Source organism: Leptonychotes weddellii, chromosome 11, assembly GCF_054177405.1.
Source record: "Leptonychotes weddellii isolate Sample4059 chromosome 11, ASM5417740v2, whole genome shotgun sequence".
NCBI classification, from domain to species: Eukaryota; Metazoa; Chordata; class Mammalia; order Carnivora; family Phocidae; genus Leptonychotes; species Leptonychotes weddellii.
This window is the reverse complement of record NC_138379.1, coordinates 15139055-15160878: the sequence shown is the minus strand read 5'-3', so window position 1 is coordinate 15160878 and position 21824 is coordinate 15139055. Positions and strand designations below refer to the sequence as shown.

Below are 21824 nucleotides of genomic sequence, written 5' to 3'. Positions count from 1 at the left end.
TAACCGTGGCAGGGAAGTACCTTTTGCTTGTAGTTCAGCCGCTTAAAGGAATTACCAGAAGAAAGGGTCCTGAGGATTTGCAGGCCATCTGGCTGTGGGGTGTGTTGCTGTGTTTTCTGGAGTTTCTGGAGCTGAGCTGGCTGGAAAGGGGAGCATTCCCCTTCTCCACTCATTGTTCAGTGTGTTCGGGACTTGAAGCTTAGTGCTGGATAAACCGTGATGACCTTTTCAGTCAGAGAATGGTTGTTCTTTGGCTATGGATGTATGGGTAAGGTGATGTTCACCAGCTAGAACCCCCAAATAAGTCTAAGAAACTAAAAAAAAAAAAAAAAAAAAAATTTACCGTTCCTTTCTCCCAAGGCAAGAAAAAGGAAGAGAGAGAGCTGGAGGTCACACAATATAGGTTTCGGTCCTTTCTTATGTGCGGACTCGTATCAGCTTGTCTGATGGCATTAACTTTCCCTGGTGCAGACCAGTGCGGGGTAGATCCCTGTGAGTACTGCTTCGAGGTCTGATGGGTATTTCACTTCTTGCTGGAAGCTGCTTTGTATTACTCATCTCTTTGACGGTGATTGCTAGTGGTCCCTCAGCCTGTGTAGAGTTTATGAGCTGTAACCTCTCCGCCCTGTGGGGATCTTGCCTTCCAGGGCAGAGTTACTTACCATCTGGTCCCCCCCAGAACTCCCCCTCGACTTCTGGCTTACTAACTTTGTGTTCGTGTGTTTGTCTTGTGGAGATCTAAATGGCACTAGACCCATGGAAATGCTTTCTTCACTCCATTTTCTCTTAGACATCCTTGCTATCCAGATGTTAAGACTGGGTTCCCTCCTTTGGTGAAGACAGTTTTTTCCACGTGTTGTTCTCAACACCAATTCAGTCTTCCTGTGTGCGGGTGGCCTTGAGGATGGGGGCTGTCTTCCCTGAAGCGTCTCCGTAGCCTGAGGAGGCCATTCAGCAGCCAGAAGCAGTCCTTCACCTCTTCTGGTTTTACCACCGGTACTGCCCAGCAGCCAGCTCTCAGTTCCTTTTAAGATTAGAGACCTCAGATATAACTAATGGTAATGACACGTTGATGTTTCTTCCAAGTAGTCAGCCAGTTAGTTTCTCTCTTTGTCCACGCACGCACATACATATTTATAGCTTGCTGTCCAAGCTTGGCATATTACAAGCATTTCCTCAAAACCTGAAGAACTTCTCCCCAATAAAATCTTTAATGATGGCACGTGACTGAGTCATACCTTAGGTTCCTACGGCGTATAATACTGTAAATCCTAAGCAATGCTGCAGAGCGTGATTTCCCAGAAAATCAAGAGATGTGAAGTCCGGTGAGAACCCACTCCCTGCCGTAAGTTGAACGTCCGGGTTTGTTGTACCTTGACCAGCGAGCCGGCGGCAATGTTCCAGTCACGCTTCTTGCTCTCTTGCAGTCCCCGGCGGTACTTCCTCCTGTCCTCTCAGATGGCTATCCACCCCGAGTACAGAGAAGACCTGGACGCCCTGCAGGCCAGACACGGGGAGTCGGTGTTAGTGCTGGATAAATGCACCAACCTCTCAGAGGGTGTCCTGTGGGTGCGTAAGCGCTGCCGCGAGCACCAGGTCTATGATTACCCCCAGGTGCTGCAGGTGAGTGTCTGCCCTTAGCCGCCAGGCTCGGGAGAGGTCCCTTCCTCGAAGTAGCACGCACCCCAGCAAAAGGCCTTGTTTCCCACACGCAGCCAGGGAATTACCCAAGGGGAGAAGAGAACGTAGTCCTGCTCTTTACCAGCCACGCGGGCCCTCAGGTGCGTCGGCGTCTGGCGTCTGCTGTTTGTGCAGAGCTGCTTGGCCTCTGAGTACTCCTGCCCCTTTCAGACATCCGTTACCCTCCAGAATCGCAACTGCGATGGGTTTGCGGAGAAGTCACGTGGACAGTGGGCAAACGTGTTTTACTTTTCCCCCTGTATTCCTAAGCCCGTGCAGAGACATCTCCTCTTTAAGGTGGCAGCTTGGAGCCTCTGACATGCGGGCCCACGAGGCCGCAGTCAACTTTTGCTGGGAATGGAAAGTTTTCGTTTTTTGTTACTGTTTTGTCTGTTGGTGTTTTGCCACCCTCGGCATGTCCTACTGGTAGTATGTCCTTTGCCTGAGTCATGGGCATGGCAGTATTTCCATACTTGAGGGTAAGAGTAGTCCTTTGGGGGATATTTTAAGCATAAGCAGGATGCTTGGCATTCCAAGGGCATGGGGGCTAGGAAAGGAGAAAGTGAGTTTTGTTCCCTGAAATATTTAAAATAGTTCAAGGAGAAATAGCAAGGAGCTGGTGTGATTCTTTTTTTTTTTTTTTTAAATCTCCAAAGAGAACTGGCCCATGCTGAGATTGTTAAAATACTTTCTCTCCGAGAAAGTGCTGCGTGGTCTCTGGAATGTCTGACTGATAACAGTGGTGATGTGAGCAGGAGTATTTATAGTAACCTTTGTCTAGACAGGAAAAATGGTTATCAGCACGTGTGTCCACATCTGGATGCTGACTCTTCAGGGCAGGCTGAGCTGTCCACCTGCACCTCTAGGCGCCATGACTGATTCTCTTCTTCAGCCCTTGCTGCTTTCTCATGTATCCCTGGAGGAGTTTGGCATATTGAGTTTCTTTACATTTTTTTCCTGAACTTTCCTTTTCTCTAGCTGTAAAGATGAAACAGTGGGTTTTGGGGGTTTTTTTTAATCTTTTTTTTTTTTTTTCCTCCTGAAGAGGCAAAAACTGGGAAAAACCGAGTGTTAGAGGGTCGTTTCTTATTTTTGCTTACCTGTCACAACTGCTTGTTCTCCTGTACGTCTCTCATTTTCTGAAACGTTCCCCACATTGACTAGGCTTGAGGGAGGGAAGGGAGAAGAAACTTGCTTTCTGTTTGATTTATTGTTCTAAGAAGAACATATCTGCGTGTTTTCAAAGGCACTGCATACGTGAAATGAATATCTTCTATGTACAGAGCACACTGCTCGATGCCATGAGGAGTAGAAAGATGAGAGTTGATAGCTTCCCTCTAGGGGGTCCTCTAGAAAGCCTGAAATGCCCAGACAAGTAATTCTGCTGTGAGGTAGGCTGAGGTAAGCGCCGTAAGTGATGCTCAGCCCCCGTGCCTCGGTGTGCGCGCGTAGTGTGGGGCTGGAAGGAACCCGGCTGTGGGAGGTCACATCACTGAGGGCCCAGAGAAGACTTGGACGTTGGCTCTGGACATTTCAGATGCCACCAGTAGCGGCATCGAGGTGACACTGAAGAGTGGAAGTACCAAGCGTTGCAGCCAGTTGAGCTTTTCAAGTTCCCCTGGTGTGAGCTTTATCTGTTTGCGTTTTCGGTCAGGGTGTCTCAGTAGTGCTTGGCTTCAGCCCTCAGGAGAACGTGATGGTCTGCAGCGACCAGAGAGTGGGTCAGCGAGACCGGTTTGTGATCCCCTGCCTCTGCTTGTGTTCCCTCAGGAGGCCACGTTCTGTGTGGTCCTTCGTGGTGCTCGGCTGGGCCAGGCGGTACTGAGTGACGTTTTACGCGCCAGCTGTGTCCCAGTTGTCATTGCAGACTCCTATATTTTGCCTTTCTCTGAAGTTCTGGACTGGAAGAGGTGAGTGTTATCTTGTAATAAACTTCACACCAGTGGTTCTGTGTGCATTAGATTTTGAAAGCCCCCTCAGTAATTGTAATGCCTACCTAGGTTTGAGAACTACTCCTGTAGATTGTTTTGCTGTATTTTCCATCAGAAGAGTTAGTCTGTTGGCCTAGAGCAGAGGTTCACAAACTGAGGCCTTTGGGCCAAATATGGGAAGCTGCCAGGTTTTGTAAATAAAGTTTTATTGAAACACAGCCATACCTATTCACTCACGTATTATCCCCTGGCTGTGTCTATGCTGCCGTGGCGGAGCTGAGTAGTTGTGACAGAGATGATATGGCCCACAAAGCCTGAAATACGTACTGTCTGGGCTTTTACCAAAGACGAGAGCAGTGGTTCTCCCTTGTAACTGCAGAGTATAGTCACCAGAAGGACTTTAAGGAATGCTGCACTTCAGAGCTCCGTGGGTGTGATCTGCAGCCACAGTGGTGAAGTGCTAGAGACTCTGCAGAGTTTGCATGATGTTACTAGCTGGAGGGGGAGTGCCGCCGCATGCGTGAAAGCTTAGAGACATTCCCAGGGCACAGAAGGGCAAACATGGGTCCCGCTTGGTTATGGCTGTAATGGACAGAAGAGCCCTCTGGTCTCATGTTGTTTCATTTCCCCAGGACTTTGGCGGTTAAAGATTATTGAAAATTAGCTCCCTTTGTGTATACCTCTCAAGCTTGACTCCGCCTCAGATACTTAATTACTTTCTCCTCTCCCACCTGTTCTGATATTTCTGTTCGTGTCTGATCACCAAAGGTATTTGAACAATGCAAGTAACATTCATTCTTCTGTACACTGATTCATCTCATAGTTATTGGAAAGTCTCCTGTGAATAATGCAGTCTCTGCTCTTAAGGAGGCTGGGATCTAGTGGGGAACAAACCAAGCGTTCTAATAACGTGTGATAAGTGCCTTGTAGATGCCTGCACAGGGGGCAGTGGAAGCCCAGCACAGAGGGGTAGCCTCATTCAGCCTGCAAGACGAGGCTGTGTAATTCTTTTTATCTTAGAGAAGTGCTGAGCCACCTCCAGTCATTTAAGCATCCGTGGAGACATTTGTTGAGGCCCTTTATTTGCGAGGTACTGTGTTAGGTATGGGGATACAAAGATGATCGGTCAAACCTTGCCTCCAGGAAGCCACTAGCCTACTGGTGGAGGATAGACAGGTGAACCAGCAGTGACCGACTACTGCGATGAGATGCAGCCGGGCTGGGTGGGATGGTAGGAGAAGCGCGAGGAGGAGGCGCACACCTCTGCCGGCAGTGGAGTTGGTGAGGGCTTCGTGGAGGCAGTGACCCTGAGCCACGGCTGGAAAGATACTCCTGTGAGAATCCAGACCAGCTTGGGTAGTTGTCATTATGGGTAAGTGGTGGAAGGGCTCTGGATTTGGAGCCAGAAGGCCCGGGTTCAGGTAACCAGCTCTGTCACTGGCTAGCTTTGTGATCTTGCCAAATCGTTTCTTTTCTTTCTTTGAGCCTCAGTTTTCCCATCTGTACAGTAGAAATTGTGCACTTATTTAGCAAATATTTACTAAGTGCCAACTATGTGTGCTAGACAATGTACCAGGTGCTCAGGGGCTGCTGGGGAGTGGAACCAGGCGTGGTTTCCGTCCTAACAGACTAGTCTTGCTGGGGAGCGGGTTTCAGATTTTCATAAGTTAATTGGTACAAATAAAATGGGAAACCCTGCTAAATGCCCTGACGGGTGGGTGGTTGCTGAGCCCTCTGTCTCCCTCACCCATGTGTCTGACCTGCGGGCAAGTCCTCACCACTTTCCCCGGCTCTTCCACTGTATTTTGCGACCGTCTCCAGCCGTTCTGCTCCTGCTTTCTGCAGTTTCTTCCAGCACTTTAGGCAGAATGACCCCGTTGGAACTTAATCAGATCATGCCAGCTCTGCCTAAAACCTTCTAATGGCTTTCTGTCTCAGTTAAAGCTGAGTCCTTACCACAGCCTGCAAGGCCCCCCCCCGTGCGCTTGCTGTTCGCCCCCCTCCCCTGTTTACCTCCTGGTTTTCTCCATCTTCTTTACTCCAGCCTCGCCGGCCTCCGTGCTGTTGCCAGAACATTCCCAGCATGCTGCTTCCTCAGGGCCTTCTGCCTAGAATGCTCTCCCGCAGGTGTTCCCGTGGTGCTCAGCCCCAGCCCTTGTCTGATTCGGTCGCTGTCGTAATCCCAGCACCTGGCACGTGATAGCGGCTCCGTAAATACGTGCTGAGTGAGTGAATGGCTTTGAGTAGGGAGCTAAATGAGGAAAGTCCTTGTTTGTTCAGAGCAGGCAGTGAAGTTAAAGAGTATACCAGGGAGCAGGAAGTTCACACCCACAGGCCCCGTGGTGGGCAGAGCATGGTTTGCTGGAGCACACGGGTGGCATGGAGGGAGGTGAGGAAACGCAGCAGGCCAGAGAACGAAGGCCTTTGAGAAGGCGGGCCCTGAGGAGAGGATGGGGAGCCACTCGCCGGAGGGAATGCGGGCTGAAGGAGGGTGCGGGTGTGTTGTTTCTGCTCGGGAGAACGCAGCGGGACAGGTCTGTGAAGGTGCTTTGTGTAGAGCGTTGGGTGTATAGAAACTGTTTTGGTGTCTTCTCTAGAGCATCTGTGGTTGTCCCGGAAGAAAAGATATCTGATGTGTACGGTATTTTGCAGAGCATCCCCCAAAGGCAGATTGAAGAAATGCAGCGGCAGGTAAGAGGCCAGGCAGGCCTGCTTGGGGGGGTGGGGGTGACACGGGTGGTACGGAAGGGTGGCCTGCACGGTGGGGATACACATCGACAGAGCTGACTGAGTGAGCGGGGCGATTTCCTCCGCTAGATCGACTCACCAAACCGGAGAGAGGAAAGCGGACTCAGGTGAGTCGCATCAGATAAGGTTTGAGATAGTAACTATCAGAGGTTTAAAAACTCTCCTGAGGTAAGCCTCTTTTTATGTTTTAGGGTCATAGCGTAGCAGTGTGTTCAGGATGCAGAGCCTTTCTGGATGGCTGTTCTCACAGCGGGTGATAGTTGTCGTGACTAAGGCAGCTCAGGAAGTAGGGACATTTCAGGGTGATGCTTCTGAGTAGCTGTTGACCAGGAGAATGTTGTCATATCAGCAGGCCTAGGTTCCCGGTTCCAGCGGCCTCCCTCACGAGCGGTGCTCCCTGTCCCCTGGAGCAGGTGCTGCACCCCGCCTCACTGTCCGGTGTCTCTTCCACCGTCTGATACCCCTTCCCCTGGGCTGCTCTCCACGGTCTGCAGCATGCCACTCGGGGCCACGGATAGTCCTGCTTCTCTTTCTTTTCTCTTGCCAGAGAGAAATTTAGGTGGGCGGAAATGTTAATAAGCAAGCTAAAAAAAAAAAATTTAAAAAACTACCCCAAATTGGTACTATGCTTGTTGTTTCTTTTCTTTTTAGTAGATTCTTAAGGTTTTTATTTTTGTCAAAATTATCATTGTAGGAGATGAGCAGGAGAGAGGTTGGAGGGGTCTCAGCATTAAGTCCCTCATCTTTGCCCCCACTTGGGGTTCCGCAGCGGACGACCTTGGGTTTTTCTCAGCTGATTTTCCTCAGCGGCTGCTTGGGCCCGGAGAGTCAGCCACCACGTCTCGTTCTGCTTTTCAGCTTCCCCATTTTGTTGCTTCAGCTCGTCTCCCATCTTCTTGATCTTAGTGACGATGCCTTCATTTTTTTTATTTTTTATTTTTTATTTTTTTTATTTTTTTTTTTTAAAGATTTTTTTAAATTTATTTATTTGAGACAGAGAGAATGAGAGAGAGAGAGCACATGAGAGGGGGGAGGGTCAGAGGCAGAAGCAGGCTCCCTGCCGAGCAGGGAGCCCGATGCGGGACTCGATCCAGGGACTCCAGGATCATGACCTGAGCCGAAGGCAGTCGCCTAACCAACTGAGCCACCCAGGCGCCCCGACGATGCCTTCATTTTTAAAAATTTGTCGTAATCGTCATTTTAGGGTTTTAGGAGGCAGGGAGAATTAGCGGATGTGTGGATCCACCACTTTCTTACTTTAAACCACGGAGATGGCCGCGTCACGCGGTACCGGCCGTGCAGGTGCTGACCTCAGACTGCCTACGCCCATGCCGTCTCGGCTGGGCCCCGACTGTACCCGTGGCCAAGGCTTCGCCTTCTCTGGACCTCAGTGACCTCACTGGTAACACATACGGGCATTGTGATTGGAAGACAAATCACAGGGGCGCCTGGGTGGCTCAGTTGGTTAAGTGCCTGACTTTGCCTCAGGTCATGGTCCCGGGGTCCTGGGATCGAGCCCTGTGTCCGGCTCCCTGCTCAGCAGGGCATCTGCTTCTCCCTCTCTGTGCTGGCTTCCTCTTTCTCTGTGCGCATGCTCTCTCTCTCTTAAATAAATAAAATCTTAAAAACAAAACAAATCACAGTCGGATTTTAGCCTCTCCATTTTTTTTTTCAGAGCTGTTCGTGTTCATTTTAAGTGTTTGGGCTTCTCAGTTATCACTTCACTACTCACCTCGTCTGAGTTTCAGTCAGTTAGAAAGTCCGTCTGGAGATCTCTAGATTCTTCATCTCAGCCTATGGTTCTTACAAGTCGTATAGAAGAAAATGTTCCTTTTCACAGAAGAAGAGTCCTGGTGTGTGAGCTCTGGGTGTTTCTTTTATGGCATCTTGATTTATTAACGTAACTAAGTAGGAGTCATCTGCCAAATCAGGTACCATCTTAAGATTCCAGTCTGACAAGGCCAAGTAAAAACCTGGCACCATCCTGTGGAGGAAAAAGAATCATTGGGTTTTTGGAGCCGAGCTCCCACGCTAGCTTATGGAACGCCATTGTTGCCCAGAGCCGGCTGGGGAACCACAGGGCTGAGGTAGGCGCAGCTGGTCGTTTCTGAGTCCGGGCTCCGAATCGTAGAACTGTTGAGATAGAATGAATAGAGGTCATTAAAAATTGAGTACCTTGAGGTTATTTGGGTTCAAAGAGATATCCTTGGAGTCAAAAGACTTGGATATGAGCCCTGGCTCTGTCCCTGTGAGTTAATACAACAGTGATAAGTCACCAAAGCTCACTAGGCTTTCATTTCCACCTTTATGAAATGATGGGGATGGCTAGATCCTTTCTCATGTTCCATTCAGCTGTTTATTTATTTATTTATTTAATTTTTTTTTTTTTTTTTTTTTTTTTTTTGAGAGAGAGAGAATGACAGAGAGAGAGAGAAGGAGAAGGGTGAGGGTCAGAGGGAGAAGCAGACTCCCTGCCGAGCAGGGAGTCCGACGCGAGACTCGATCCCGGGACTCCAGGATCATGACCTGAGCCGAAGGCAGTCGCTTAACCAACTGAGCCACCCAGGCGCCCCCATTCAGCTGTTTAAAACGTCTGTGAACCTCTTGTTCTTAGCAAGAATATTACCGTCCTTGACAACATGAATGGCCCAGTGGCCATCTCTTCTCTGCTGCACGCCTCTAGGCCCAAGGGCCAGTCACTTCCTCGGGTGGTGAGTGCCCCACATTGTGTCAACTTGGACAGAAAGGCAGTCTTGGCACTTCCCCGCCTCCTTTTCCAAGTCTTCCTTCCGCTTTCTCATGTCCCTCTTCTCTACTGCTTTCAGACCTTCTAAAGCAGTCCACTGCAGTGCCCCATGGAGTCCTGCTCCCGTTCCCTGAATATTCTGTATGCCCAAAATGACCTCTTTTCTTCTCCCAATCTCAGATTTCTAGACTGAACTCTACCAAAGGTGAGATTACCTGGTTGAACTAATTCCCAGAGAGGTATAAGGTTGACCAGGTTCAGCTGATAGACGCTAATAGCACACCCTTCTCCCAAGGTGTGATAACCAGAAAAGTCTCTAGATACTGTTAACTGTCCGGTTTTGGGGCAACATTGCTTTGATTGGGAACCACCGTCCTATTGATAGTGAAGTTCTCATCTAAGATTAGAGAGAGTTTTTTTGTTCTATAGGATCCTTTGCAGAATCTGCTTGTCATTTTGCCCTCTGGTTAACCCATCGATTTAACCTGACCTTGGCAGGAGTGCCTGAAAAAATAGTACACACTTGGTTCTGGAAAGTTTTTACACCTTAGTGAATTCTCTTTATGGAGGTCAAATTTGGATCTTTTTGTCAGACAGGTATAAATTTCCAGGGAAATCCTGTTGTATCAGTAGTTGATGCCTTAGAGCCCCTGGTTGATAGGTCAGAATGAGCTGAGCCTGAGCAACAGTCGAATTTCTTGCTCAGCCGCTGAAAACTAGCTTGAGAAGCTGCAGGGACAATTGCAACCAGCAGAGGTCTCCATCCACTTTTAAGTGACTCCTTTTCCTTTGGACCCTGTCAGTGTTTCCAAGAAATCCTAAGGTGCTTCTTACTGGCATTGTCTTCGTAGTCAGTCTCCAGAGACTATTTCTTTCAGGTGAGGAAGAAATAGTGCTGAGCACAGGGTTTTTGCTGTCTGTAGTTGGAAGAGAGCTATGTTTCTGAATTGACCCCAGCGGAGTGGGGGTGCAATCTTGGTGATGGAAATATTTTAGTGACATTTTGCAGCTTAGAGCTCGGGATGAGGGAGGCTGCAGTGTGACTGGTGAGGACCACGGTGAAAGTCTTCATCGTGACTTGAGCAGTAGGATGCACCAAGGCAGAGACGCTTTGCCTGACAAGGAAAAGTAGGTAAATTTGCCTCCTGACCTTAGATGTGATGTCGAAGCAGCCCTAAAGTTAAGTACGAGGCTAGAGCCTAAAGACAATAAGTTATCTACTCCTGAAAGCTGACGAGAGTATTGGACAAGCTGGGGGTGGGGAGAGCGTAAAGGTTTTCTTTGTGGGTAAATTAAAAACCAGTTCCTTCAATTAGTAGAGGGTGAGAGTTATAACAGTATAAAGCCAACTTATCAGTTGGCCTTTTATCATCCCACAAGCTAAATTAACTAGTTAACTTAGTGAAGCCCTAATTAAGTGTTGTTTTTTCAAGGGTCTCGAGATGGCGCGAGATAGTAATAAATCTGTGATCCCCACTCCAAAGGCCTAATCGTTATCTTGGTGATGTGTGGGTATAAAGTTGAGAAAATGGTGCACATTTTCCAAAGTACATTAGGGATCTGAAATGGAAGGGAAAAGTTATGGGCTAAAGTTGTCAGGGACAGATTTATTGGGGGGGGTAGCATTTGAGGTAGGCCTTAAAGGTGGAGAGCCCTATCAACCACCTTTCTTACATTGGAAGACAGGAAGATGTATGCAACTGAATATTCTTCTGTAGTCAGAAGGAACATTCATATTCCTAGTCTCTCTTGAACGACAATAGAAAAGAAAGCAATCTAGGATCTTGGAAGGCTGGGTAGACACGGGACTGTATAGTTGGAAATGTTTGTGTGGATAGGGAGAAAGGCGTAAATGGATCCGCGGTTTATCTGTTGAGTGGAGTTTCCAAACATTCTTTTATTGGTCAGTGGCTCCACCGGCAGTGACCTCTAACCTCAGCCACACTAGGAGGTGGAAGTCAGGAGCCTGCCTTGCCTTTGAACTCTTCTTTGTACTCAATTGACTGGGAGCCTTTGAGGTGGCAGAAATAGTCAGCATCTTCTTTTCTCCCTGGCCTGTAAGCTTGGGTGAGTTAAAATAGCAGTTTCTTTTCAGTCTGTTACACTGACCCATCTCAGTTTACTTTCATATTTTCCTGCTAAGCATACCGAATATTTGTGCTGCTGAGGAGTACTTGAAGATATAATTGATTAGGAAAAAGACAAAACACTTGTATTTAAGAAAATAAAACCCCAGGCATGTGGCACCCGGACCGACCAGGACTATAGTTAGGTCTCTCTGTGATAAAGGAGAGAGCAGAACAGAACTCACAAGAGCAAATGTGTGTGTGCGTACCAGAGGTCACGCACTTTGTCTGTGGGTTGGCCTCTAAATCGAGGCTTGTATTTTATTTTACTTACAGGTAATTTCAACACAGTGACTTACCCAATTTTCACAGAGTAGCTTAGAAGTCACTAACTGGAAGGGCAGAAAGACTATAAGGGAGGGTCTCTGAGATGGGTCATCTGCCAGTTTGGCATGAATAGCGAAGATGGAAAAGCTGTTTCAAAAATAAAACTCTTAGTACATTGGATATACGGCCGACAGCTTTGCAGGCTTCACTGTATCCTGGGTGCATCATTGTAAGATGGCAGAATTCCTCGATTCAGAGAAGTACACATTTGTTTGTTTGTCATATTTTGGCTTTCTGACATCCAAATGAGACTTGCCATCAGTTTGAACATTGAATATGGTTTGTTTTTTCTCTTAAAGCTGTTATTGTGGGGTGTCTTAAAATTGAGGAAGTACAGAAATTGCTATTCTTGGTGATACCCTTGAATCTTTAAGTGAAGGTTTAAATTTTGTTTAGCACATACATATGTATATTTTTAAAATAGTAGCTGTTAAAATAATATGCTTTATAAAGTTTTTATAATACACTTTTATAAAGTTTTATAAAGTCTGTCCAAAATGTTTGTTTTTACAGACTCTTAAATACAGAGAACAAACTGATGGTCAGCAGAGGGGAGGTGGGTGGGGGCATGGGGGAAATAGGTGGAGGGGATTAAGTACACTTACCATGATGAGCCCTGAGTAATGTACAGAATTCTTGAATAACTGTGTCGGACACCTGAAACTAATATAACACTGCATGTTAACTCTACTGGAATTAAAATTAGAAACTTAGTAAAATTGAAAAAAAAAGTTTTTATTTTTAAAAAGTGTTCATGATTCAGTGAAAGGTAAACCCTTAGATGTCGGGAAGCCTCAGCAGTCCCGTTCTCTGAAGGTTCCCCGTGCTGGTGGCTTGCCTGTCCTGTCCATCGACGGTCCGTGTCCATTTCCCCCTCCCTGCCTCACACCGAGCACACGATTTACAGAGCAAACTGTTTAAACAGAGTAGTGAGATAGGCAGGCAGACGGGTAATCTGAATGTTTTCACGTGAGGATACTGAGGACGAAGGCACGCAAAGTAATCCTCCCAAGACCGCACACCATGTGAGGGACAAACAGGGAGCACACTCTCTTTAGCTGCCCACAACTTTATTCAAATCACAGAGCTGTGTGGCCTGGATTGAGGCAAAAAAATCAGATGAACTTGCCAATAATTCAAGATGACTGATTATTGGATAGTCTTCCCAAAAAAGCGGTCGCTTGAGACATTTAGGGCTGGTTGGATGCATCCCTGGAAATATATTATGAAGAATATGGAAAATATTTCTTTTTTTTTTTTTTTGAAGAATATGGAAAATATTTCACTTCTAATTTCCAGAATCAATATTGTAATGTCTGTCATTTTTATCCCCCTACCTGTGAAATTGAAAATTTTTTTAGTATACTTAAACTGAATTCTCACGGCTTTTTAAAAAATGCTAAATATTCCCTGCCTCCTTTTCTCCCCCAACTCTCTGGCCCCGACAAGTCACTCCAAGCTGTGTTTCCCGATCTCTGCTTTTTTTCGTCCTTGCCCTTTCGTACTGCATTGCTTGCCCAAAACACATTGACCGGATCCCTGCAGTTCTTCTGTGAAACAGACAACCATGGTTCTGACACAAAGCTGGGCTCTTTGGCCCGTGGGAGAGCCATGGGGATTGAGTGGGATTGCTTTATGGGATATTCTGAATTTCATAATTTCTTTTCAATAGCACTGGATTCTCTGTGTTTGAGTTTTCCTGAATGTGTAAATCCATATTGCGAAAGAGATTGGTTAATGTATATTGTTTAAAGCAGGATAAAATAAAGACTCATTTAATTGGAACTCTTAAGGAAGAGCATTTTTTATGTGTTCCACTTTTTTTTTTCTCCCCCAACTTTAGTATTAAGAACCTTATTGGAAAAAGACTTTTGCCAAGTATCTGATGGGAAGCCAAGAAAAGCATTTTAATAGAACTGTCTCAAATTTATAGTGCACCAGGGCCTGCAAATAAATTTTCCTGTCTTTAAGGTTTGCGCTGATTTGCAGTTACTTTGTATAGCTTCTGAGATTTAAATCCTCACAGTCCAGATGGAGAGACCATAAAGCTGCTTTCCTTGGCAGCCCTGGCACACCTTGTCCACAGGCAAACAGAAGTGAGTCGTGTGTGGAACCTGGTCTGGAAATGCTCACTTATCTTATTATGGTACCAGCTTTAATTAGTTCAGTGGCTTTTCCTAGAGCAGCCCACCTAAATATTCTCCAAATGTAGGAGAATTAGAGTCTTTAATTTCATAATGCAAACCCATCAAATAAATATGTATTAAGCACCTGCTCTATTCCTAGTATTATACAGGCATATTGAGGGAGACTTTTTTTTTTTTTTTTTTAAGAAGCAGGGTGAAGGACTCAGATCCTGTCTTTAAGAAAGGCCCTGAGGCTGCTGGGGAGAGTACTTTCAGTAATACACCCACTACAAGGCCAGAAGTGCTGTCACTCAGTTGTGCTATGGAGAGTCAGGAGTAGATCGGAGGTGAAGGGAATCTTCACAGCGGCTAGTCTCGGATAGGAAGATGGGTTGCTCTGGGAGGGTACTGACCTTCGCCCAGAGGTGGCTTCTGTGAGAAAGACTCGGCAGGTAAGATGGAGCACAACGAGCAAGGGCTTTGTTTTGTTTCAATTTATTTATTTGTCAGAGAGAGAGAGCACAAGCAGGGGGAGTGGCAAGCAGAGGGAGAAGCAGGCTCCCCGCTGAGCAAAGAGCCCGATGCGGGACTCGATCCCAGGACCCTGGGACCATGACCTGAGCCGCAGGCAAACACTTAACCGACTGAGCCCCACCCAGGCGTCCCCGAGCAAGGACTTCGAATAGCAGCGGCCTAGGAGGAAGGGGAAAGCAGTATTCATTAAGGAGATTGAGAAACAAAATCAAAGAAGGGACCTTCGAAACTGTTCAACCTTTCTTCGTATTTTATAAATGACACATAAGCCCTAGAGGTCAGGTGATCTTTTTTTTTTTTTTTAAGATTCTATTTATTTATTTGAGAGAGAGCGAGTGTGTGTGTGCGCACGAGCAGGGGGAGTGGCAGGCAGAGGGAGAAGTGGGCGGGACTTGATCACAGGACCCTGGGATCGTGTCCTGAGCCAGAGGCAGATGCTTCACTGAGTGAGCCACCCAGGCGTCCCAAGTTCAGGTGATCTTGAGAATGAAGTGTTAGGGCCAGGGTTGAGCCTGACTGGATCCCAGGTCTCCTCACTATCTGTCTGATGATTTTGGGTGGGGGTGGGGGAGCCCGGACATTGGGTACTGCAGTATTTTCCAGACCAAGGGTCATGATTCGTTAGTTAGATCATGAAGTCAATTCACTGGGTGATGACTGGCATTTTATTTTTTTAAAAATGAAATATAATAGAAAGGACAATATCAGCATATTACCCAGTAAAGATAAATACTTTCAGAAACCTCTATTTCAGTTATATATGTGGATGAGCTATGAGCTCAGTATAAAATATATTCATTTCTTAGTCCAAAAAGTTTGAAAAATGTTGGCAGTGGCAAGCACATGGGTTTTTGAGTTGGAGAGACCTGAGTTCTAAATCCTAAACTGTGCCACAAATCCTAACCTGTGTCTGTGGGCCAATTACTTAACTTGTTGAAGCTTCCCTTTCCTTACTTCAGACCTGGGGCTAGTATCACTGTGGAGCAGTTGTGTTGATTACATGAAATCATGGAAGCATCTGGGTTCTGGTCTGCCTGCTCCATGCTGGCAGTCATTTGGGATTGCTCTGCTTGGGTTTGGGTTTGAATATTGGAAGGAGCCTTCCGGTATGGAGTTTGGTCTTAAGGAACCACAGTGAGTTACCAACATGGATGTATTATGCATTTGCTTCTGGGCTTGGAAACTTGAAACAATTTATTCCTGTGGGTCTGGTGTACTTTCTACATCTTGGCATGGAAGGCAGTTCACCTCTCTGTTTTTCTGTTAGGATCCGAATGGCTGATTAAAATCCGTGGTTCTCGGGGCGCCTGGGTGGCTCGGTCATTAAGCGTCTGCCTTCGGCTCAGGTCATGATCCCAGGGTCCCGGGATCGAGCCCCACATCAGGCTCCCTGCTCGGTGGGAAGCCTGCTTCTCCCTCTCCCGCTACCCCTGCTTGTGTTCCCTCTCTCTCACTGTCTCTCTCTGTCAAATAAAAAAAAAAAAGTGTTTCGCTAGCTAGCCTTTAAAAAAAAAATTCATTGGCGCGTTTGGATAAAGCACTATTACTTTTTCTTCTTTCCAGTGAGAAAAAAATTTTGTACTGAGTTTTTTTTTCCTTCTTCAGATGTGTTCTCTGCCAAATGATGATTTTATTCATTTTTTGAACTGAAAAATTAAAAAAGAAATGAACTTAAAGAGAAAAGTTACGATCAGAATTGACGCTGGGGTGGTAAAGGGTTGAAGAACTTGAGTTCACTGGGTAAGAACTAAAAATAAAGGGAATTTTTATGAGCGTTTAAGAGGACCGGCCAGATAGCTTTTAGAAATAGCTGTTGTTCCCATCTCACTGAAAAGAGACTGAGTTCTGTTCTATTTCCCAGTACTCTCTGCCTCTTCCTTTTTCCTCTCCTCCTCCTGCTACCTCTGCCTCCCTCCCCCCATTCCTTTCTGGCCAGCTCCATCCCAGATTTAAAATCACTCTGGGGAGCGGGGACGGGAGCTTCATCCCCCAGATGATGTGGGCCAGGGGCTAAAACACTGCCATAAATCTGTAGCTCATTTTAATGCCACGTTAAACCAGTGTGAGCGGCTGGTTTCCGTGGCCCCTGCCCTGTTTCTTTATGGGCGTCTTTGGCTCTTCTTTCTAAAGAGGCCCCGCGGAGTCATTTTAAAGTTCTTATCAGTTTGCTGACAGCTATATGGGTCTTTCTGCCGAGTCCAGGAGCTCAGGCAGGCGTGTGAAACTTCTGATATTAAAATTGAAGAAAAATGCCAGGCAGGAGGGATTGGGTGGTGTGGCCGTGATTTGGAGGTCAAAGACTAGCGAGCTCATTAACCTGTGCAGGTCCAGAACCCTGCCCTTGGCCGGATGAGTCGCTCTCTTGGTTGGTGGAGGCAGCCATTTTATCCCTCGATTAGAAAGTGCCATTCCACGGGCAGTTTGTGCTTTCGAGCTTCGGCAAGTGAGTTGGGCAGCCCCGAAGGGCTAGGGGAGCCAAGTTTACCATGTACATGTTTTCTAAAGGCCGCCTGACTGGCTGGGCGTCTGCTCGCACGTCTTTGCCTGCTCTGGCTTGCCGTGTCTTTGCCCACAGCATCACTTACCAAATTTAAAGGGACTGTCCTCAGTCTGCTTTGCTGCCCCTTTTAGACCAGACTGCTAACCCCCAGTAATCCTCCCAGAGTGCTTCATGGAAACGCCAGGCCCTCTATAAATGTCAGCCTGCAATGCCTGGCCCTTTTTACCCTCTCACTTACAGAGAAGTGGACTGGAAGCTGCTCCTCCCTCTTCCCTACCACTTTTCCTTTCTTTCTTTGCTGGAAAACTCCCGCAGCAGACAGCTGAGGGGAAGGAAAAACCATTACCTGGATCAAGGCCAGCAGCTTGATGGGAGCTTCAGAATCTCTGGCATCTCCAGACCAGAATGTTTTTCCAGGCGTTTCAAAAGGTGCTCCCCTGCCCTCCTTCTCCTTTCAGTTTTCCAACCTTGAGTTCCAGAGTGGTTGGAATATGCCCTCAGGATGTGCTTTCTATCTGCCTGCTCTTCTCCTAACTGAAGCCTTTAGGAAGACATTAGTAGAGATAAGCAAAACCCAATGGATATGTATTTTTAAGTGCTGCGTACCCTTTTGGCACCAAACACATTATTTTTCTCTTTTCAGATAGTTTTGGACATGAGCAGTTTTGCAAGTGTGTTCAATTTAAAATAGCCATTTAACTTGAGGTTGAGGCAAAAGCAAGGAATTTTTGTAGTAAGTTAGTCAAATTATATGGCTGTTGATCTAGGATTAATGATTTTCATTGAGTGAACAGTAAAAATATACTGGTTTGTTTTATTGCTCATGTAGCTCCTGTGGGGAGAGTAATTAGGTATAAAAACCAAACGAGCAATAAAACAAAATGTCCCAAACTCCAAAGCGATAGAACTGCTTTTTTATACATTTTTTGGGTGGACTAAATTGATATCTGGTAATCAGTTAAGAAGTTTAACAAACTGGGTATTATTGTTTATGGTGTAATTTTAACAAACTTACTGAAAAAATATGTAAGTTATGAGACTAAGTTACATAAAAATAACTTGAGTATATTGGAAGTTCTCCGTAAATACGTGATTATGAACAATCATTGCACAGCCTTTTCATGATGGGATGGTCAGTTTCCTCTTTGGGCATTAGTTGGAGAGCTGTCTCTAGAGTTAACATGGGTTAATCCCTTTTAATGAGTCCCCAGTATGGGACATTACTTCAGGAAATGGCCTCTCTCATAAAAGTGTTAAATATTAATTTGCAGCCTATATAAAAATTGTCTGACTCTTTGGGGCTGGTTTCCCACAGAGTGGGACTATTTGGAAGCATTTCTGAGAAATAATTGCTCATTACGGGAAACCCAGTGCAGCTTTTGTAAATTTGTTATATGCTTAAAACATATCTAGGTTTGTTTACAAAACAATAACCTGTCAATTATCAAGTATTTTTATGTTTGGTAAAGAATTTACTGTATTCAGGATTTAAGTGATCCGTAGGATTTCTGTCTGTAAATATTAATATAAGTTATATATTTTTATATATGTATATTCTGTCTCCCTCAGCGTTGCGGATGTTGAAAAGGAGTTAGGGTTGCATAATGATTTTTGGCCTGGCATAGTTTTTGGCTTTATAATAGCACAATTAATCTTATAATCCCATGCTATTTTCCTTGGGAAGATTGTTGTAAGACTACAATCACATATATTTATTTCATGCTAAATCAGATCAGGATTGGTACAGATGTAGGTCCATGTGAACCATTTCTGGCAATATGGTTATCTCTGTCCTTGTAACTTAAGACTAATTTTTTTTTTTTTAAAGATTTTATTTATTTATTTGACAAAGAGAGACAGTGAGAGAGGGAACACAGCAGGGGGAGTGGGAGAGGGAGAAGCAGACTTCCCGCTGAGCAGAGAGCCCGATGCGGGGCTCGATCCCAGGACCCTGGGATCATGACCTGAGCCGAAGGCAGACGCTTAACGACTGAGCCACCCAGGCGCCCCGTAACTTAAGACTAATTTGTTATATTTCAAGGTGTACTTCCCATTTTGATGAGGACTTTAATAGGACAGCAGTTCGTATGTGATCTTTCAGATTCTAATACTTTTCATTTAAATATTTCAGATATTTGAAGTACATATGTATATTGAAGTATTGTTAAATTTCAGGTTAATTTGAGCAGGTCTTGATGATCTTATATATGTATCAAAGATCTTTGAGTGTTTCTTTTTGTTCTAAGCTGGAGACTGAGGGTTGAGTTTAGCAGTGAGTGAGGCATTTTGGCATTTGACCAGAATGGGAAGACCTAGAAGCTGGCGACACGTCTGAATAACACACTCATGGATTGTGGGGCAGTGTGTAGGGAGCAGTGGACCCGAGTGGCTTCCCTGGAGCCTCGAATAACCACAGATCCGTATTCTCCACATCTCTGCCTAGCAAGTTGTAGGTAACTTTGAATATGATGCAATAGCAAGCATAATCTTTGGAAATCTTTTTGGTATAACCTGCAGATTGGAAACTATAGAGTAGAAAGATTTTAACTGTTTCATCAGCTACCATAGTAATTTTTCACTGTGAGGCAAGGGAAGGATCCGAATTCCCTGTGGGGATTTTCAAACTTCACGTACCTCTCCCACTCCCACTCGGTTCTTAACTGCTTTCTGGCATGGGTGATGGGGGGGGGGGGCGGTGGAGGTGGGGAACAGGGACATGGATTTCTCTCGGGAGTTCCTGCTATGATGAACTTCAGCTACTCTTACTCATGGGTGTATATTATCCTTCAGGTGAGAAGGGGCAGGAGGAAAAATTGAGGACTACCGACATAGCAAGTGTAGCTATTTCAAGCTTCCCCTCTGTTCAGAGTCCCAATTTGGAGAATGTACATTGGGGGTTTCCATTCAGGATCAACAGGAGAGCTTGTCTTAATAATCCTTAATCAGAAGATGGAGCTTTCCAGTAGCAAGCAGCTTATAGAGGACTCATGCCCTGGTCAGGTGGAACAGTGTTAAACAGCATTGGACCCACACTCTTCTCAATTTCTCTTTTTCTGGGAATGTGTTGGCACAGTGGAAGGGCTCCCATATGACCTGTCTGTTGAGTTAGTATCCACAGCCAAAAAAGAAGAACCGGCCAAAGAAGATCTCCCTAGTTTTCTCTAGTTGGATTGTCACTATGTGGGGGAACAGGACAGAGGAGAGATCATCGCCCTGAAATAAGCCTTCACGTCTGTCCTCTTGGTCCCTTCGCATACTGTGTTTGTGTGTGTCTTAATTAAAGAGGGGCAGGCCTTTCCAGTGTGCCTGGTTGGAGTGAGGCTTGTTTTACATTTGCCTTCTCTAATCCCACAAACTAACATTTTAGCATAGCAAACACGGGAAATCTCAGCCCAGGTAGATTCTTGTCCAAGTAGTTGGCCCGTGTTGCCTTCTTATTTATTTTTGGTGACAGATCTTGATTAAAGTTTTCCAATCTACCTTTCAGCTATTTTATGGAAGCAGCTGGGAGAGAGAACTGGTGAGCTGCTAATCACGAAAGAAGCTCCCTGATCTGACCTAGGGAATTAGGGATTCAGAGGCGTGGATAGCTCAGAAGACTGGGCACAGCAGAAATGAATCTCTAGTCTCTTTGCTGAGAAGGTTTGACCAAGCACTATTTTATTGGTCAGTGGCTCCTGCTTTAGTAACCTTTCACCCCTATGGCTCTTGGAGGTACAAACCACTGGCCGGCCTTGCCTTTGAACTCCTCATGGCTCCCTGCCGCCTCAAAGGCTCCCAGTCAGAGGCTTGTGTTTTGCTTGGGATCGCTCCTCGCAGCAGGGCGTCAGCATTTGGGAAAACTGATCCACCCTTAGAACATTGATATATTTGAAGGTGATACCCCTGAGACTTGAAACCTATGGCTTTCTATTTCAGGAGCTGTCTGTCATATGTCAAGAGACATGACTCAGACTACCCCTTTTTCTTCCTGGATCCCTTCTTGTTTCCCAGAGGATAGGCGATCATAACATGGAAGCATTCCCTACAAGTATTCACCAGGTCTTCCCCCTACTATCAAGCTCTTTTACCCCTTTTTCTTCCAACTTGCTCCAAGTAGCATTTATTTTGGAAGACTTTTTCTTTTAAATTGTGCTAAAACATGGAAATCAGAGCCGTCTTTGGTGCCTGGGATCGTAATTAATGGTGCAGATGGCATAGTACAAGCGTCACAGGGCTCAAATGTTCAGTCTTTGCTGCCAGATCTCATGAGGCCTACTTGTGAGACAGCTCAGCTACACTCTTCACTGTCTTCTTGATCCCATTCGACCTTTGGGGGAAACTAGATCTTGCAAGGAGACATAGAGTGTGGATCACCCTCCCGCATCTGCTTGGCTTCTCGTTTGAGGAACAGGAGTAAAAGCTTTGATACTGAGAGGCACATGCAGGGACCCATGGGTGTTAGATGATTTCAGTATAACTTCTTTGGCGAGAAATCAAACTTCTCATTCTAAGAATATTGCGTAGAAAATGCCTCTTCTACTCAAGATGCCTTTAGCCTAGGAAAGGAGCAAATGATCTCTCTTGAGGTCCCCTGCTTTTCTAGAATTCAAATAGAATATTACTGATAGTCTTTTGCAGGAAGGACCCTCTGGCAAGGTCTTCTTCTGCCTCAGCGCAAAGACTGGGTGTTTAGCAGGTACTGAGGCCTTAGAAGATCCTGGCCTGATTTTACCACTGTCTTGTTCTGTGGTCATGAATATGGTCAAGAGCTTACATTTCCTGGTTGGCAAAGGGAAGGGGAGCATTTTTATGTTAACACATGTGTGTTTGGCACTGTATTAGGAACTTCCTTCTGAAAATCTGATGAGGTAGCTGTTGTTTTTCTCATTTTAATAAAGGAGGAAGGCAAACCTTGGAGGCTAGTGGATGGCCTGAGCTTACACGGCAGATGTGGCAGATTTGGGCTTGGGAAGAATTTGTGGCATGTGATTGATTGAAAAGTATGAAGTTTATTTACAAAGCTCTAATGTTCTTTGTTTAAAGCACCCTTCGAACTCTTACAATAATCTAAAATACTTATCAGATGCCCATGTTGGGTAAGATACTGCACGTGCCTCTGAGCTG

The 21824-nt window shown here is 45.8% G+C and overlaps 1 protein-coding gene across 3 annotated transcripts in view; it reads left to right on the top strand.

Moving 5' to 3' along the window:
• EXT2 (exostosin glycosyltransferase 2) overlaps nt 1-21824 on the top strand; it is a 133625-nt gene that overhangs the window by 26163 nt on the left and 85638 nt on the right. For all 3 annotated transcript variants that reach the window (XM_081798285.1, XM_081798286.1, XM_081798284.1), the window contains 3 exons: nt 1428-1623; nt 3451-3590; nt 6209-6302. In XM_081798285.1, coding sequence (XP_081654411.1) covers nt 1428-1623; nt 3451-3590; nt 6209-6302 — 430 coding nt within the window. The remainder of the gene's footprint in view (nt 1-1427; nt 1624-3450; nt 3591-6208; nt 6303-21824) is intronic.